A 20522-nucleotide genomic window follows, 5' to 3' on the forward strand; every position below is an offset into this window, starting at 1 on the left:
TTTATTATCCAAATAAAAATCATTTGCATCTGTCATTTGATGTGACTGAAGGCAGGCCACACGCTCCTTCCCTTTGTTTCAGAGACCAGCAGGAAATTCTTACCTTCTCTGGTTGTTGGAGTCACTTCAGAATCACTGCTGTATGTGTCCATGGAACAATGGCCAGCATCTCTTCTCCAAGGAACAAGTGGAGTAGGGAGTCTGTTCTTCTGTGTTCCAAGCAGGAATTCAGTCTTATAATTTCCTTTAATTCTTTTTAGTACTGCTGAGATCAGTCTGTAGTGGTTAGTATAACTTAACCAAATAAAACTGAAGTAACTGAAGAGACTCAGAACAGGAAGTAAGTTCAAATTAGGTATCCGATGTCACTGCTTCTATAATTCATGGTCATGTACTCTTTTTGTATGACAACTTTATTGAGATAGAATTTGTGTTGACTATAGCATCCACCCTTGTTAAGCATACAGTGTAGTGGTTTTTAGTGTATTGAGAGAGATGCAGTCATCACCACTGATCAAACACTTTCTGGAGGTCCCCACTTACCCTACCCTTTCCCTTTGTCCCCTTGCTTGCAGGGGCCTGCTCTCTTTAGGTCAGAGAACTGTCTAATGTTCTTCCGGGACTCTCAGCCTTCTGTCTTCAGCCATCAGCCCTCCCAGCCTTTTTATCTAAGGAAGTGTGTTCTTTTTCTTTTGTTGTTAGATCCCATTATCTCCAGCTCTCTCTTTCAGACCAGGCTCTAGGCCTTTTTGCATAAATAAAACCTAACGGGCTATCCTTCCTATCTTCTTCAATCCCTTTTTTAGACTGTGGAAATGGCAGTAAGCAATTTGAAAGGTTGTACTTCTTTTGGTCCAAACATACAGGTCTAGTGCCAGCCTCTCTCGTCCATTTCATCATAGTTTGTCTCTATGTCAGGGTTCATCTTCCCTTCAAATCATCTCACCCTTGAGGTTTTCCATCTGGTTGCTGTCCTTTTTCTGGCCACTTGGAAGCTTCACACTGACTTACATTTTCTTCCCTAATAACGTGCAATTTCTGCCCTCTCTTGGGTGGTTCCTTTCACTTTCACCTTCTCTTTTGCAGTTGCTCTCTCCTGTCCGTCCCCAGCTGTGTCATCCCAAGTAGACCCTCAGTTTGTGCACTCTTCTAACTTTCCTTGTTTTGTGGAACTCCATTCTGTTTTATACACTGTGGCCAAATACAGTTTCTTTTTGTGCTATTCCAAGTAATATTTCTGTACTTCAAAATCCTCAGAAACTTCTCATCGCCTACTGAATTAAGAATGCAGATTAAATATGTAGATTTCTACCCTAACGTTAAAGACCCGTGCTTGCCTACTTTAACCCTAGGTTCCAACCAGACTGGTCTGTTCACTAACATTTTGTGAAATGCTTCGCTGCTTCCCAGCATCAGGCCTCCACTGCTCTGCTTCTACCTCTTCATGGAATGTCCTGCTCCAATTTGTGTGCCCTCTCTGCAACCTGACCATTGATCACGACCCACCTCAGACACAATGCCTGTCATGCATTCTTTCAGTATTCCATATCCTCTGCCAGTCAGACATACATTCTGTCTCCCTCGGACTCTGCAGCACTTTCTCCTTTTTACTCATGTTTATTTTATTTGGTATATGTCTCATCTGCTCTACTGGAGTGTAACCTCTTTGAGCAAGTGTCTTTATACTTTAGTTTCCCCGGAACACTGTCTACAATGCCATTTATAGAGTAATGTTGGTTGTAATAACAATAATCACATTTATTGAGCAACTAACATTTATTGAGCACTTACTGTTTGTTGGACACTGTTCTAATAAATGTTCATAGATTAACATATTTAATCTTTATACTCTGTAACGGAGGTACTATCCCCATGTTGTAGATGGAGTACAGGCAAAGAGAGTTAGAAAGCAGCAGAATTGGGATTTGAACCCCCAAGGGTGTTATGACTTAAGAGACCATCTTCTTAACCTTCATGCTGTGCTGCCTTTTAGTAGGTACTCTGTAAATAATGTATTATACTATAAAAATGATACCTTCTCTGGTTTCGGTACAAACATGGCAATTAGAATACAGAACAGCATTGTGACTCAAGCTCCTGAATGGCAGTTTTTTAAAATTTATACAACATTTCATCTCACTGGCTTTACTAGGGAATGTTTAAATCACCTGAGTACAGATTGAAATATTTTCAGTAGACTGTCTTGAATGACGAACATTCCCTTAGCAGGCGGATAGACTGGAGCTCCCTGAGATATACCGTCCTTGGTAGATGGGCTAAGGAATTTTGAAAAGGGTAACTATCTTGATTAAAGAGTGCTCTAGACAGGAAATAAATGAAATTCTTTAAGCTCTTTTATCAGGATATCTTGAGAGAACTAAGTATCTTAAATGTTTCAAGCACTATTTTCTGAAAATAAATTGTCCTTCCTCCCCTTTTTCTCAAAAGCAAAGCCAGTGGTTGTTAATACCACTCCCGTGCGGATGTCAGTTCCTCTTGTCTCCGCCCAGACTGTCAAACAGGTGAGTGTCACAGAACTTGTTTTCCCAGTCTCTCCCAAACAGACAATTCAGTTTTACAATTGAAAGTTAAGATTCACGTACAAGAGATATATGCTGAATGGGGAGGCTGTAAAATTTACTTCTGTAAATTCCTCTTTTTTTAAGGTTGTTCCCAAACCGATCAATCCCACTTCACAAATAGTTACCACCAGCCAGCCACAGCAGCGGCTCATCATGCCTGCCACACCACTGCCACAGATCCAGCCAAACCTCACTAACCTGCCACCAGGCACTGTGCTGGCCCCGGCTCCGGGGACAGGGAATGTGGGCTACGCAGTGCTTCCAGCTCAGTATGTTACTCAGGTATGAGAAAAAAATGGAGTCGTCGCATTTCAGAAAGGATGATTTGGTCTAAGATGTGCAGTCCTATCACATTCTGAAACTACTCAAAAACATCTTACTCAGTATGAAAATGGCTCTTTCTAAAATCTTAAGATGCTAACAAAAACTTCTGAATTTATTTGTGTATCTCTAGCGTTTAGAAATGGCACAAGTCACATATGCAAGTCACTTAGGGACTGAGAGCAGCTTGGGAAGAGGGCAAGACTATGTAGATCGAAGAGAAATTGAAATTGAAGTTGGTGGAGTCCAAGTGCCTTTAGAGAACATTGCCACTGTGATCCAGCTCTTCCTCACATATGAGTAGGATGCCACTGACTTGCTCCTGGAAAGTAGACCGTGAGATACATTTCTAGGTGACTCATCTTTAGTGACCTCTCCAGATACTCTCATCTGGTCATCTTTAGAGTTAAAACCATGTATTATCTAACTGGCTGGTGAGGGTTAGGAGTGCTGCTTCTAAAGCAGATAGAAGTTTTCTTTTTCACGTAAGAATCCAGCAAATTAGCACCATGTTCTAAGCTGTTGAGTTGATCTACACAGATTATAAGAGAGAGAAAAGAAACCTGTGTACTTTAATGAAATGTACTATGGAGTATGCTAATGTGACCACTGATTAGAAAATGAATGTCTAGTATTTTTGTCTCCAGCATCTCTTTTCTTGTATAGAAATCAATGTAAAATAGAAACTTATTGCTCACGTAACTTCTCATTCCCTATAACTTATAATGTGATGAATGATCAGTATAGTGCCTATTTTATTTACAAGTAGACACTTGAGTTTTTCTAGCCAATACAAATTAATACTTAATATTTTTGAGTCATTCATCCAGAATTTCTTAATCCTGATATGCTTACTCCTCTATGAAAAGTTTCTTGTATTTGTACCATGTAGTACTTTAAAATGTTCACGTTGTTTTCACCTCTGGTATTAGTTTGGGCCTTTAGAAGAGCTCCATGAAGTAGTGTGTATGAAATTCTCCATACTGTTTTTCCTGTTTTAGTGGATGAATTTGTGTTCCTTATTGATCATTATATCTGAGAGTATTGTGCATTTTTGTAAATATGGTCTAAAACTACCTTTCTTTCTATGTAGCTACAGCAGTCTTCATATGTGTCTATAGCAAGCAACTCAAACTTCACCGGAACACCTGGTATCCAGACCCAGGCAAGGCTTCCATTCAATGGGTGAGTCTTTTGAAAATATGTAAGTGAAGTTGTTGGATCAGGTTAAATGCAACATTAAATATATGTATTTTAAAACATCATAAGATATTTTTTCCTCAAAGCCATGTGAGCACACCTCTATAGAACTTTTTATTTGAGATGCTTTAAACAGAAAAGTTACAGGAGGAGAGAATTCCCAAATGTCTTTTGCTTAGATTCATCAGTTTTGCCACATATTCTCTGTCTCTTTCTTTTCTCTCTCTCATCCTGAATATGTTTTTAAAAATGATATTAACTAGTTTTCAAATTGTTTGTTAGGTCCTTTCCTTTTTTGTTGTTGTTATTAATCTGTTTTTTAATCTGTGAATTGCTTCCTTTGTAATATTGGTTTAGAAGCGGTGCTTAGTTAATTGCATGGGACCAGTCCACCTCTCTCCACTTCCAACCCCGTATACCCCTTTCCCCTCATTGCTTTTATAATTGAATCCCAAAAGTTTTGAGCAGATTTCAGCTCTAGTTCTCTCAGAAGGAGAGTTTTTTTGTGAGTGTTCTTTAGAAGCTATTCATAACCTCCTTCTTAAAAATTCCCTGTCTTGACTGTACAACTTGCTTTTGAATTTGATGTGAAGGGACAACATAGAGATGGATTATTAGAGATGGGTGCATTTGTTAGGAGGAATTTGCAGAGACATTTCCAATTTGCAATAGTTATCTTTAATTGATTAAAATCTGTATCTTTTTTTTTGTATCTGTATAGCATAATACCATCAGAGTCTGCCAGTCGGCCCAGGAAGCCCTGTAATTGTACAAAATCGCTGTGTTTGAAATTGTAAGTCTTTTTGCTACTATTTCTTCATTGGATATAACTGAAAATACTTTTAAAAGTAAATGGAGTTAAATAAAAATTCTTAACAAACCAGTTTCATAAGTCCAAGTAATTTAAATAAACGTGCAAGTGCATGAGCACTTATGACAGTGTAAAAATACTGTTTCATACATTCAGAAGTTATTTTATAGTCTTTACCATAGATGAGGCACTGGAGTAGGAATATAGGGACACAGCAGCATGAGACAGACATAGTCTCTTTTGTTAATAATAATAAATTTGATTATACTTATGACCTTTATATTTGGTCTCCTAAGTGAGGTGATACTCTGAGTAGCTTTAAAAATTGTTGGATGGGGGCACCTGGGTGGCTCAGTGAGTTAAGCATCTGACTTCGGCTCAGGTCGTGATCATACAGTTCATGAGTTCGAACCCCACATCAGGCTCTCTGCTGTCAGTGTGGATTCTCTGTCTCCCTCTCTTTCTGCCCCTCCCCTGCTCGCACACACTCTCTCTCAAAAATAAAAACAAATAAACATTTAAAAAGAATTTGTTGGATGATTAATTTGCATATTAGGTCTGAACCAATAGATCTGACATGAAACACTTAAGTGAAAAGCACTGGTCATGTAAGTGGTTTAAAATCCCAAGAAGCATAACTGTAGTTCAAGTAAGCAGATTGCACTACTGGAATATAGCTCATGTGTTTCCTTTTTAATAATTTTGAAATAACTTACTTTGGGTTCACATAAAATCACGTAGCTGTTGTGTTGACAGCAGTTACTACTGGAACTAAGTTTCTAAACCAAAATTCTAGGAGCCAGTGACTTTAATTTTGAGGCTGATCAACGTGGTTGACAGTCAGTAAAAATAAACTCTGTAAGTAGGTGGCTCTGCATATATAATGCTTTTAATCAGATAATTTCTAGTTTTATGTATTTTAACAATGATTTTTCTGGGATGCCTGAATGGCTCATTCGGTTAAATGTCCGACTCTTGATTTTGACTCAGGACACAATCTCACAGTTCATGGGTTTGAGCCCTGTGTTGGGCTCTGTGCTGACAGCATGGAGCCTGCTTGGGATTTTTTTTCCTCTCCCTCTCTCTCTCTGCCCCTCTCCCTACTCTTGCTTGCTCTCTCAAAATAAATAAACAATAATAATAAAAAAAAAAAATAACCAATGACTTTTTTATGTGACTTGCACTGATTTTTGTATTCCAGATATTGTGATTGCTTTGCAAATGGTGAATTTTGCAACAACTGCAACTGTACTAATTGTTATAATAATTTGGAACATGAAAATGAAAGGCAAAAAGCAATAAAGGTGATTACTTTTTATTTTATTTAACTGACAGAAATTTCCAGTTTCACCTGATTTTTGTAGAACTTGTTTCCTTTACAATGAAAATTAATTCCTTTTGCTGTATTTAATCTAATGTGATTGAGCTTCAGTTGATATTTGATCTGTTTTAATAGGCATGCCTTGACAGAAATCCAGAAGCTTTTAAACCTAAGATAGGGAAGGGAAAGGAGGGAGAATCAGATCGACGTCACAGCAAAGGATGTAATTGCAAACGATCAGGATGTCTTAAAAACTACTGTGAATGCTATGAGGTGAGATGCTGGTTGGGGAACATAATCTAACCATTTTTTTGAAAATAACTTTAGAAAGGGTATATTGTAAAAATTTACTTACAGGGGCGCCTGGGTGGCGCAGTTGGTTGAGCGTCCGACTTCAGCCAGGTCACGATCTCGCGGTCCGTGAGTTCGAGCCCCGCGTCGGGCTCTGGGCTGATGGCTCAGAGCCTGGAGCCTGTTTCTGATTCTGTGTCTCCCTCTCTCTCTGCCCCTCCCCCGTTCATGCTGTGTCTCTCTCTGTCCCAAAAATAAATAAACGTTGAAAATTTACTTACAAATTGGGAAATTATTCTGCTATCGCAGTTTGAAAATATGCACAGTTGTTGCAAGGGCCCTAGTTTGAGGAAGACCTTCTGGCCTCCCAAGCAGGGCTTCAGAGGAACAATACCTTGGTCTTGTCATTATGGCTTTGGGACTCATTACCTGATTACCAGTTCATAACTTCTTGATCATTATACCTGGAAGTGTGTAAATCAGAGCAACAATTTATTGATTTTTAGTAAAAATAACATCAGGGGGCGCCTGGGTGGCCCAGTCGGTTGGGCGTCTGACTTGAACTCAGGTCATGATCTCATGGTTCGTAAGTTCGAGCCCCGCATTGGGCTCTGTGCTGACAGCTCAGAGCCTGGAGCCTGCTTCGGGTTCTGTATCTTCCTCTCTCTCAGCCCCTTCCCTGCTTGCTCTCTCTCTCTCTCTCTCAAAAATAAGTAAACATTAAAAAAAAAAACTTTTTGGGGGTGCCTGAGTGCCTCGGTTGGGCGTCCAACTTCAGCTCAGGTCATGATCTCACGGTCCGGTCTGTGAGCTCGAGCCCCACATCGGACTCTGTGCTGACAGCTCAGAGCCTGGAGCCTGCTTCAGATTGTGTCTCCCTCTCTCCCTGCACCTCCCTCACTCAAACTTTGTGTGTGTGTCTCTCTCTCTCAAAAATAAATAAACATTAAAAAAAAATAAATAAAAATTTTTTTAAATAACATCAAAGTGGTTTGGAAACTAGCAGTTGTCTTTAATGGAAGAGTAGTGCTACCAACTGTCCCCCCCTGGGCTTTTGAAAATATATGTGGTTACAAAATAGCCTGCATTCCAGGGGCAGTCCTGAAAGTGAAGATTTATCTTGCCCAACATGCCTATAGTGCCTTGTTGAAGAACAGTGCTCTTTGGAAAACTGAATTATGTTACGAAGTTTGCTTTCTGAGCATAAAAATAGGAAAGAAACATGAAATATTGCTGGTTGAGGTTATTGGTCATTGTGAAGTGATTGCATCCATTTTTGCTGCTGACCATGATTAGTCAGGCATCTTTGACAGGTGCTATTTATTTTATTTTTAAATGCTATTTAAATCATCCCCTTCTTGCTATAGACGAAGTACTATATAACTACATTGTTTTTATTTTCAAATAAACATTGTTTTTATTTTCAAAGCTTAAATAGAATAATCTATTCATGCCCAAGATGAACCCTGTGTTAGTGTATTTGCTTTTTTGGTGTACCTGAAACTCTTCACTGACAATCTTTGGAATTGAGTCATCCCTACAGTTAGCTGGCTCTTCTCATCTATTAGATTTTCATACTTTCAGATTTCATATTCAGAAGGATACCTTATTTTTTGTTTTGGCAGAAGCCCTGGCGTTGTACTTGGTAAAGCAGTACCAAGGACGGCATTCTCCCCTCATAAGGTTGCTCTGCTTTAGGAGTGTGTGCCTGCCATTCCGTGCCCCTTCCCATTCAAAATGTGTCACAGTAAAGATTATGTGTGCTGTATTCCCTATGTAATGAATTCGTAATTCACCTGTGTTAGAAGTCAAATACTCCTTCTAAGAAGTATAGTAAGGTAACCTCTTGTTGGTCCTAAAGTCAAAATGAATGAAAATTGTGTATAATTAAGAGTATTTTGAAAGTGTCTTAAATAATGTTTTAGAGTCCAACAAGTCAGTTTTTTATCCTTTTTTATCCTGAATTTTTATTTGAATTAAAAAAAATTTTTTTTTAAGTTTATTCATTTTTGAGAGACAGAGAGCAAGCAGGGGTGGGGCAGAGAGAGAGGGAGACGCAGACTCTGAAGCAGGCTCCAGGCTCTGAGCTGTCAGCACAGAGCCCGACGTGGGGCTTGAACTCACAGAATGTGAGATCAGACCTGAGCCAAAGTTGGATGCTCAACCAACTGAGCCACCCAGGTGCCCCTGGACTCCTTTATTTGAACACATGATGAAATAGGTGGCATCTGTTCATAAACCATGTCATACAAAATTTGTCATGGATATTTAAAAAATGTAAGAATAGCATATTCTTATTATCAAACCAAGTCCACAAAAAGAGACAAAATGGAAATTGATGTAAAGCTGGGTCAGAAGGGCAAAGAAGCCCTTCCATGCATATGGCATTGAACGGTCTGTACATGCTAGGCATATGATAAACATACAAGAACTAACAATTATATATTTATATATAGAGAGAGAATTTATAGAAATAGAAAAGCTGGTTGAAGTATACTAAAAGAGAGAAAGCTGCCCAGTTATAAAAATCCTTGACTTTCAGGACACACATAGTGTCTAATAACTAACTTGTCACTCTCAAAGACCAAGAAATGGAAGAACTGGAATGCACTAATCTAGGACTAGCAGTGGCTGATTGGCCCCTTGTGAATTGGTTGTGATATTGTCTGACAGTTTGTGTGTTCATTTGTTGGTCTTTTGAACTGAATTGGCTTTTTTGGTCCAGTTAGTCTGCATCTGGATAACACATGCCTGTTCCTTTCACTCAGCTTTCAAGGCTTGTTGAGTGGAGGTGTGAGCGTCCACATTTTTTAAATGGCTGTGCCTTGTAACCTTTTTTCCTCTCCTTGTTTTTGACCACAAGGGAAGTTGAATCAGCAAAGCTAAACGGATACTCTGTCATTCTAATTTCTTCTTCCTGAGTTCCTGTTAGATTATTAGTACCTTTCTTATGGTTCTTCATACTTAATCCAAATTATCGTTATTGGTGTGTCTTTTTCACCCTTGATATCAGGGATTTTCTCTCTTCATCATTAGATACTTATTAAGTGTAGCTTAACTCCATTAACCCAGAATGTATATCCATTTTGTTCCCTTGGTAAAGAGAATTTATTTGTGTATTGTAAGAAAGGAGCAGGGTTAAATGTGTTCGTCATCATACGATTTGTTTGTCTTGCTAGGTGCTGTAGAGAGAAAGGGCAGTTGGTATGTTTTTTTAAATTGACATGGGTTCACTGAAGAAACTGCATCCAACAAAAGATACTCAAATTTACTAGGCTTGGGAAATGTCAATGACGGAACAGTGAGATCTCACTTCACCTCTTTCCCCCAGATTGCTAAATATTAAAAAGAGCTAGAATATACACTGTTGGAGGAAATGTGGGAAAGCCTTCTTTTATACATTGCTGATGAGATGTGAGGTGTTACAGCCTTTTGTAAAGACAGTCTGCCCACATCTATTAAAATACACATACCCTTTGGCCAGTGAGCCCAATTCTAGAAATGTAGCTCATAGAAATAAAAGCATATATATGTATATATATATATATAAAATAATCTTTTATGCATTATTTGTAGTACTCAAGAACTGGTAACAAAATAAATGCCCAGCAACAGGTGGCACATCTATACCAGGGATTAATACTCAGCCATTAAATAGAATGAATCCAGCCTATGCTAGATGACTTGGGGGGAGGGATTCCATGAGGCGTAGTGTGAGAAACGGAAGATGCAGAAAGTGGGGCATATGATTTTGTAAAATGAACTAAAAAAAAGACGTGTATTTGTTAGTTAAGATAGGTATATGTACATAAGGGCTGTGTTTTTCATAAATATATATGTTTTACACATTTTTACATACAAGGGCACACTGGTTTAATATGGACTATGGAAGGATTTGGGGAAGCTGGAGAAGGGGATTCACAGAGGGAGATTATGGAGATTATCCATAATAAAAATAGCATCTATGAAATTCCTTTCATGTGATAATTGTGTTTGCATAAGTGGAAAATGATCAACATGTTGAGGTGGATGGATTCTGGATAACTAGTATTTTTTTAATATTGTATCATTCATATTCTTTATAAAGAACACACGTTAATCATATCAGAAGGAAAACCTTTAGTGGGGGAAGAAATGATGTGGAAGCACTCAAAAACAAACACTGTGTAGCCACTCTTGGACTTAAATATTTGACCTGTCCACGTGTAGGTAGCCCATTGAGTGTCAGGAAGAGAGGTTTCCATTGTATCTTATGTCATTTGAGCAGTTAGTTCTGTTGTCTGTTGATTTGATTAGAGTCTACTTAAGAGTAATGCTTTTTGGGTTTGATTTGGAAGCTTTTCTTTTGTAAATCTTTTAGGCAAAAATAATGTGTTCCTCAATATGCAAATGTGTTGGCTGTAAGAATTTTGAAGAAAGCCCAGAACGAAAGACACTGATGCACTTGGCAGACGCAGCTGAAGTAAGGGTACAGCAACAGACGGCAGCGAAAACTAAGTTATCTTCTCAAATTTCGGACTTGCTTACTAGGCCAACACCGGCTTTGAATAGTGGAGGAGGAAAGTAAGTCAGTATTTTAATGTCTTTTTATAGTATAACATCAGTATTATTTCTGGTAAAGTTTCTTCTTTTTGGACAAGGCTAAGTTCATGCTTTGCCTTGTTGCAAACCTCTTTTTGCATTTTCTATCTCTAGTTACTTGTAAAGGATTTTGAAGGTAATAGGAAAACCACTGTGAGATATAGTACACACTTCTAACATGCTTTGTGCTTAATTCGATTTCTCTCCACTAAGATGAGGTAGTGATGTAATTTGACAAATCCCTAAGAAAACTGAATTTTTACACCTGTTCCTGGTAGCAGTATCATTCACACTTTTGCACATCCTTACCTTCTGTTGCCTTTTCCGTGCCCATGTAGCACTTTTCCCCATCCTACTAGGGCACCTTGTTTCACTGGACTGCTAAACTCTGGAGTAGGAAAGCTCGAGCTTTAAAGTTTGGCCGAGCTGAGTTTAAATACTGTGTGTGCTACGCAGTAGTTTATGAATTCAACAAGCACTCCCCCTCTCTAGGTCTCGGTTCTCTTGTCCTTCCCATCATCCTTACCAAGTGGCCACAAAGAATAAAGCATCACTGTCCCAGTATTTGGCAGGGTCCGATGCCGCACAGCTTCCTGGTGTGGATTTGTATCAGAGGGTTTAGTAGAGGTTAGTTTGAAGAATTATTAAATGCAATGAGCCTTCCAGATGGTATATTATGTAAAATGCCTAAGTTGAAATAGGCTCCAATGCTTACAGAAATGCTTCTTTTTGTACAAAATATTTCAGATAGCAATTCTGAAGAACTATTATACAGTGTTACTAACTATACAATATTAACGTTATTGTAATAGTATAATATTTTCTAATTTAAAGTGTTTTACATTTTAAAGATTTTTATACAACTGTACAGCAGCCCAAACCCTCAATTACTCTCTTGTCACAGTAGGTCTGAATTTCAGACTTCATTTGTTTTTCAGTTTCCTTCTGTCAGTGTCGTTGGTAACATTAGTGTCGTGGTTACGTTTGGTTGCCTGATTTGTCTCTGAAGGCTTTAAGACGTGGCTACATATAGCAAGCCTCAGGATGGATTGCTCTTATTTAATACTTAAAGTTGAGGTCTTTATGAATGAAACTCCATGTAGAGAACAGCATTTGGTTTCCCCACTGTTTTGTTTGTCATGATGGAAAAATGCAAAATTTTGGTGTGCTTTTTGCTTTGTGAACAATATATGGGACTCTGGGAAAGTACTTTATTTTTAGTGTTGTCCATGCAGTGCTCAATTTTATTCATTCATTGAACAAATATTCATGGAGTGTTTCTATGTGTCAGGCAGTGTTCTAGGCTGTGAAGAAACAGCAATAAATAAAACAAAGACTGCACTCTGAAAACTAATTCATGAATTAGGAGAATTTGTTATAGAATTATCCAGTTGACATACAGAGTTAACATCTTTTAGTTAACCAGATAACCTTGTGTAGGTAATAAGACATGTATTTTATGTAAAATTACATTTTCTTATATGCAATAATAAAACAGGTCTAACTTTTTAAAGCTCTTTGGGCTGTGCTTGTGCTCACTGCACAAATTGTAATGTTCAGTGTGTTGGTGAGTCATGAACATGTTAACAGATATTCATGTGAAGTAATGTCATCCACTTTTGTTGTTATTCAACACCATCATCGTCTCTCTTTCTCTCTCAAAAAATCATTTCAGATTGCCATTTACATTTGTAACTAAGGAAGTAGCGGAAGCCACATGTAATTGCCTTCTTGCCCAGGCAGAGCAGGCAGACAAGAAGGGAAAATCAAAGGCAGCAGCCGAACGGATGATACTGGAGGAATTTGGACGATGTTTGATGAGCGTCATCAATTCTGCAGGCAAAGCAAAAAGTGACCCTTGTGCCATGAATTGCTAACTCTTGCACAAAAGACTGATAAATGAAACTGTACAGAAAATTGAAGGTCCAGGGACACTTGATTTTCTGGAAGATAATTTAACAATGATTGTACTGTTAATTCAGTCCTTGTGTGACCTGAAGTTATAATATTGAAAGAAGAAATTTTAAATGAGGAAATTAATACATTTTAAATCTTAGTTAAATCTGTTTATGCCCCTTCTAAATTGAGTTTTTCTTTATTGTATTATATAGATTTTTAATTTGCATGGGTTTCTTAAGAATTAGATGTTCTATCCATCTGATGCTGTTGACAAAGGACATTTATAAATTAATATAATTTATAATGTATGGCGTTGTAGGACTTTGCTCCAGTAGAAAAAGCCAGAGAACCATTGGTATTACCCAGTCATTCTTTGGCAGTAGACCTAAGCAGATAGAATGTCTACATAAACAAATTCTTATGAAACATATTCAAATGACATTTTTGTGTTTAGAAAAGCACTACCTTTTTAAGAAAAAACTTTTTAGCACAGATTCTGGAATAATATCGTGTTGTCACTTTGGGAATGTCAGAAGGGGAAGGAATCCATAGGCATACTTTTAAAATTAAGAAGTTGTTTTTTAAGAAAAACTGTTAAGGGACAGGCAGTAGTTCTTGATAGGCAAGGTTTCTCTAAGAAAGAGTGACTAAGAAATGCTCTGGGATGTTTCCATTTTCTTTGAAGGAGGTGCTGTGTATTTGAAATGATATTAATAAATTGTCAAAGTGATTACTGGGTACTATGAAAAGTGAGAGGTGCATATGAATAGAACTTATTATGTAGTGATAATACAGAAACTTACATAATCATCAGGTATAAAATTTGACTTGGAGAAATAAAGAACATTGAAGCTCTAATAAATGAATTGAGGGAAAGACTTTTCATCTATACAATTCTCTTTATAGACTTTTGAACTAAGAGGTCTCAATCCAGTGTAGGAGTCTTATTTGATTTACTGAAAGGGCCTCCTAACAAAGCTTTCAAAATTATAGTGGGACTTCTTTTTATAAGGGAAGCTTAAAATGGCATTATTTTTAGCCAGTGATTTGATAAGCTGAAGGTATGAGTGTTTTCTTATTACTAAAATAACCTAAATCATTTTCACAAATTCAAAACTCAAGAGCTTTATGAATTTAAGAGCCTGTACGAGGACTCTGGATTTTATGACAAGAAAAACCATGTTGAATTCAGGCATTTTGTTAGGTACCTTAATCCTCAGTAATTATTAGTATATGATTATTACATTTCCTACAAGGAATCTATAGTTGTATGTATTAAGTGTGTATATATGTTCATATGAACATGCAAGATATAGGCAATAGAAATTAAGTAATCCAAAAGAAGATTCCGTTATTCATTGAAGTATCTTCCTTTTGAAATTTGGATTTATAAAATTATAGTGCAGTAACTTTAAATGTAGATAGTGCAAACATTCTTAGCACCTCAATCTAGTATGTTTAATTAAAATTTGTATAAATGTAAATTAGTGTAAGAGGATAAAATATCTAATCAAGTTATTTTTCAAAAGATTACAATACCTTTTTGGTCTAAACCTAAACTTTGTTCATTTTGTACATATTCTGTGTTTAATTCTAATTGCACCTTTGTGATGTGTATTTATATACAGTGTGCAGAAAATGTTTGTGAAATTTGGATTACAATTGTAGATTATGTATGACGGCATTGCTTGAGAATGTTTTGCTTGTAAAAACTTGAAGGTGCAATCAAATGCTACTAGTTTTTCTGATTTTCAAGAAGCTATCTAAAGTATTAAGACTTTCCTTCCTGTGTAGTACTTACTAAGCAACTTTTTGTATTTAGGCATTTGCATCAAATTGCTGAACAAGATTAATATCCACATTAATTCAACAATTTTAAAAGACTATTTGGGGAGGGTTGGGTATATAATTTTTTTAGCTCTATTTACATCCCAAAGTAGAAAGATTAAATTTATATTTACTAGAGCTATTCGAAGAATACACTTTTCTATATTGTAAAAACAGGACAGCAAAGTAAATCATACAGAAAATAAACATTTATACTATTCTGTAAAAAAAAAAAAAAAGTTTGTTTTTTTTCTTTAAGAACACCACTTTTAACCATTTAATGTACCAGAAAAGAAACTTAAAATATCTGATTTTAAGTAAATTTGACATTACTTCTGAAAGCACACAAATAATAAGTATAATTTTGCCCAATTATCATTAACCCAAAATTGCTTTGAAATGAAAATAGGCCTTTTTTCCACTGTGTAAGGGCAGAAACTCAGTCTACTCTTTCCTTTCTTTTTTGATGTTTTTCTTTCTTTTTTAATGTTTGATGTTTTTATGGTGAGCACCTTTCTCAGTTTCCTTTTCTTTCAAGAACAAAAAGCAACCTGTAGGTCTTATCTGGGAAACAAAACCTTAATGTTGCAGGTAATAAAACAAGCAGAGCAGGGACTACTGCTTTAGCTTCCCAGTTCTTGGATTCAGACAACTAACATTTTCTAAATCTTATGTCAAATGTGAATAAAAAAAATCTTTAGAAAAGTTTTCCACTTTTATTGTTCTGTAACAAACAGCTAAGAGAATACTTGTTATGTAAACGCAGCTTCAAACTAGGATCTCTACCATCATGTTGCATCCTTTTTCAGCATTTTCTGTAGAAATTCCGTAGCAGCAACCCAAAGGAGAAGGAAGCCAATCAGCTATAGAAAGCCTTTACTATTGGAGTTATTTTCTACTGTGTCAATTACTTAGGGCTGTGTGTGTCTGTGTGTGTTTCCTTAATGCAGATTTTGTCATTATCTATAGACCAAATGTGAGGTTTTTATGATCCAAATGACTTTATAAAATGAAAGGTATAAGGGCTTTTTAATTATAATTTTTAAATAGTTTTATGAAAGCATTTAGGGCATTTTTTTTTTCTCAAAAGCATTAAGAAAATATATTCAGGGTAATATTTACTATAAGGACAGAGACATTTAACTCCCTGATTATATTATCAAATGAAGTCTAGCAATAGATAAAAAGAATGCATCATGACCAGGTTGGGTTTATCTCCGGAATAAAAAGTTGACAACATTCAAAAATAATGTAACTCACTGCATGGATATAAAAAAGAAGTAAAACTCTATGATCGTAAAAGTTGCAGAGAACCTTTTGAATATACTAAAAACTACTGAACTTTAAAAGGGTTAATATTACAATATGTATATTATAGCTCAAATATTTTCCCAAAAAAGTTAAAAGGTACAGAAAAATTATGACAAAATTCAGGACCCACTTATGACTGAAATGTGCGCACGCGCACACACACACACACACACACACTCTTCAGCACACCAGGAAGAGAAAGGATTCTCAACCTGAAAAGACCATTTACTAAAAAGCCTACAGCTAATATCATATGAATGGTGAAGACTGAATGTTTCCCCTGCTAGACTAGGAACAAGACACTCCTACGACATTGTATCGGAGGTTACTGTATAGTAAGCAGGGGAGCACAGATTGGAAATAAGACAGTATCTACTGGTCAACGTGACTGCCTATATACAAAAGTCAGTAATCTTTAAAGAAAAAAAGCTAGAAAAAGTGAGTTTAAGCAAAGTCAATATGTAAAATTGTATTTTTACATAGTAGCAACGAACATTTAGAAACAAATTTTTACAATTAGCATAGTAGCACCACAAAATGTGAAATGTAACAGATATATACAAGATCTGTAGGTGAAGTGTAGAAAACATTGATAAAATCAGAGAAGACCTTAAAAAAGGAGAGATCTACCATGTTTGTGAATTGGAACATTCGATACTATGAAGATATCACTTCTCTCCAAATTGATCTTTAGATTCCCCAAAGCTCCAGCCAAAATCCCAGCAGGAATCTTTGTAAAAAGTCAACAAGCTGATTAAAGAATATATAGAGAAAGGTACAATTAGAAGAGCCAAACATTTCTGAATAACGAACAAAGGTGAAACTCCTACTTGACTTCAAGGCTCATATAAGGCTCATCAGGTCACTGTGGTACTGGTGAAATGTTAGACCAATGGATCAATGGAACAGAACAGAGCCCAGAAGTAGACCCATATATATGTGGTCAATTTCTTACAAAGGCTCAAAGGTAATTCAGGGAACAATAATCTTTTTAACAAACACTGCTGAGATATCCATATGTAAAATATGAATCTCAACTTCTACCAAAGACCAGAATGAACTGAAAATGGATCATAACCTAAAAATGAAAAACCTAAAGCGACCAAATACCTAGAAGATAACATGAGAAGAAAAATCTGTGGCTTTGGGTTAGGCAACGTTTTCTTAGATATGAAACTAAGAAGTATCCCTAAAAGATAAAAACTGATAAAATGCATTTTTCAAAATTAATGTCTGCCCTTCAAAACACAATAAGAAAAGCCACAGACTGGCAGAAAATATTTGCAAAACACATTAGATAATGCACTTCTATCCAGAATATATAATTAACACTCAATAAAAAAAACCAACCTTCCAAAAGAGGGGCAAAAGACTTCAACAGACCTTTCACCTAAGATTATGTGGATGGCAAATAATCCTATGAAAAGATGCTCAGCATCATTAGCCATTAGGAAAATGGAAATGAAAGCCACAGTGAAATATTACTGCACACCTATTAGAATGGCTAATTCAAAACTAAACCCTGGCTATACCAAGTACTGGGAAGAAAGGAGAGGAACTGGAAGTTTCATACATTTCCTGATTGGAATGCAGAGTGGTGAAGTTATCTCACAAAAAGAGTTCTGGCAGTTTGTCATAAAGCATAATATATACTTACTATGTTACCCATTGTATGGATACAACACATTTTTACTTATCCATCAGTTGGACATTTCGGTTTTTTCACTTTGTAGCTATAATAATATGAAATTTGTGTAAAAATCTTTACATGAACATGTTTTTATTTCTCTTGGATATATTATATATGTGCCTGTCAGTAGAACTGCTAGGTGATATGGTAACTCTGTTCAACCTTTTGAAGAGCTGCCAAGCTGTTTTCCAAAGCATCCGCATTCCCACCAACAGTGTAAGAGGGTTTCAATTTCTCCACATTCTTGTCAACACTTGCTATTAACTTTCTTACTATAACCATCCTAGTGGGTGTAAAGTGATACCTCAGTGTGGTTTTGATTTGCATTTCCCAGATGGTTTATGATGTTGGGCACATATTCATGTTTTTATAGGCCATTTGTATTATCTCCTCTGAAGAGTGTCTATTTACATTCTTTACCCATTTTTCAAACTGGGTTATTTGTCCTTCATTATTGAGTTATAGGAGTTCTTTGTATATCCTAGATACAAGTCCTTTATCAGATGTGTGAGTAGTAAAAATTTTCTCCCATTCTGTGGGTTGTCTCTTGACAGTGTCCTCCTAAGTAAAAGTTTTTTTGTAGTTTTTTTGGTGAAGTCCAATTTATTTTTTGTTGTTCATGTTTTTGGTGTCATATTTAAGAAACTATTGCCTAATCTAAGTCTCAAAGATTTGCTCTCTTTTCTTCTAAGAGTTTTATATTTTTACCTATTACATTTAGGTCTTTGACCCATTTAGAGTTAATACTTTTGCATGTGGATATCCAGTTGTTCCTGCTCTATGTGTTGAAACATAGGAAGGATAAATTTCTAAAGAGAATGTTTTTCTCTGACGAAAAAAGGACAAAGGTGCTAAGTGGAAATTATAAAGTAAATTACCCTCATCAAATATGAATAACTTATTTTAAAAATTCGCCATAAAGCATATCATGTTAAGTAAACTTGATACCAGACTTGAAATACTTTCACTAAGGGGCGCCTGGGTGGCTCAGTCGGTTAAGCGTCCGACTTCGGCTCAGGTCACGATCTCGCGGTCCGTGAGTTCGAGCCCCGCGTCAGGCTCTGGGCTGATGGCTCAGAGCCTGGAGCCTGTTTCAGATTCTGTGTCTCCCTCTCTCTGACCCTCCCCCATTCATGCTCTGTCTCTCTCTGTCTCAAAAATAAATAAAACGTTAAAAAAAAAATTAAAAAAAAAAAAAAGAAATACTTTCACTAAGGCAAGAGCAATTAACTGTTAAAGGCAGTGAAGGAGGGGTGCCTGGGTGGTTCAGTCAGTTAAGGGTCGGACTTCAGCTCAGGTCACGATCTTACAGTTCATGGGTTCAGGCCCTGCATCGGGCTCTGTGCTGACAGCTCAGAGCCTGGAGCCTACTTTGGATTCTGTGTCTCCCTCCCTCTCTCTGCCCCTCCCTGCTCACAGTCTGTCTCTCAAAAATGAATAAAAACGTTAAAAAAATTTTAAAAAGGCAGTAAAGGAAATATTCCTGTTGTCAATATTTGTCCAATTTATCCAGCACTCAAATAGTGCAAAACACTAATTAAACTACAGAATATACTAGTACATTAGTAAAATGCAACAGCAAAGAACATGAGACACCTACAGATATAAACCTAGTTTTAAGTAAAGATCTGGACAAAACTTGGATTTATATAAGCAATAAGTTAAAGGTGGTGATTTACAAGTAGGATTCTTTTAAATAAGATTCATCCTGGTGTATCTAAAATTCTATTGCAAATACAACCCACACTATTGAGACTTCTCAGCGATAGCTCTTACATAAAATTTAGTACAACTCTGGTTACATCTCCAAACTTAAACCTTTGTTTGAGGTAGAACAAAACAAATATATCAAAATATATAATTTAAGGAGAATTTCAGTTAATAAAACTCAAGTTTTGTCTAGTCATTAATCTTTTGCAATTTTAAGTTTTCATATTAATTATACTTCATGACTATTCACATACAAAGAGTAGATGTTTTACACACATAGGGGAATCATGCGCTTGTTTCTTCTTTTATCCATTTAAAACACTCCTCGTATGTGAAAGTACAACATATACCTACGTTTTTCTACTCATCTTTCCAAGTCTGGGTGTGACAGAATGGAGAAAATTGTCCTTAGGTATGTTTCCATCTTCAGATCATTTAAGCTTCTCCTAAATTTCTGAAAAAACTAATCATATAATTAAGACAAATATTTTCATAACCACTGTCTCAACTGCCCATCTTTTTCTAATTTATTAATTGGATGGTGTGAAGTCCCTTTATTCATTCAACACTGAAAATATATTTCAGCCCCCTGCAAAACACAAGGACACTTCAGAAGAGCTTGAAATAAGGCTTCTCCTCATTCTCTGATGAGCATTGGGCTCTTCCAGTGGAGTCAAGTAAGTATCTACTCTATTATTCAAAAGTAGTATTTTGAAGTCCAAGGACAATGGATTGTGAAAATGACATCCCCTATTTACTTCTCAGACTACATTCCCCAACTTTGCTGCAGCACACGGAACCATCTCATGGCACATGTGCTTACCTTCTGCCCGATAAAGCCTAAGTATTTCCATCTTAGGGTACCCTGGCAAAGGGATTTTGTGGTATTTGATATTTTAACTCAGCCTAATTTTCAAACCACATCTAGATTTTCACATGTAAGTAAAAATTACATCCAAGGTTTTATATTCCTTTTTC

The 20522-nt window shown here is 36.5% G+C and overlaps 1 protein-coding gene across 5 annotated transcripts in view; it reads left to right on the forward strand.

The window, feature by feature from the left end:
- LIN54 (lin-54 DREAM MuvB core complex component) overlaps positions 1–17403 on the forward strand; it is a 74875-nt gene extending 57472 nt beyond the window's left edge. For all 5 annotated transcript variants that reach the window (XM_030313556.1, XM_030313559.1, XM_030313555.1 and 2 more), the window contains 8 exons: positions 2449–2522; positions 2667–2864; positions 3997–4088; positions 4825–4896; positions 6116–6218; positions 6371–6508; positions 10887–11089; positions 12783–17403. In XM_030313556.1, the coding sequence (XP_030169416.1) occupies positions 2449–2522; positions 2667–2864; positions 3997–4088; positions 4825–4896; positions 6116–6218; positions 6371–6508; positions 10887–11089; positions 12783–12984 (1082 nt within the window). In that variant the 3' untranslated portion in view covers positions 12985–17403. The remainder of the gene's footprint in view (positions 1–2448; positions 2523–2666; positions 2865–3996; positions 4089–4824; positions 4897–6115; positions 6219–6370; positions 6509–10886; positions 11090–12782) is intronic.
- The last annotated feature ends 3119 nt before the right edge of the window (positions 17404–20522 follow it).

The sequence above is a fragment of the Lynx canadensis genome, chromosome B1, assembly GCF_007474595.2.
Source record: "Lynx canadensis isolate LIC74 chromosome B1, mLynCan4.pri.v2, whole genome shotgun sequence".
NCBI classification, from domain to species: Eukaryota; Metazoa; Chordata; class Mammalia; order Carnivora; family Felidae; genus Lynx; species Lynx canadensis.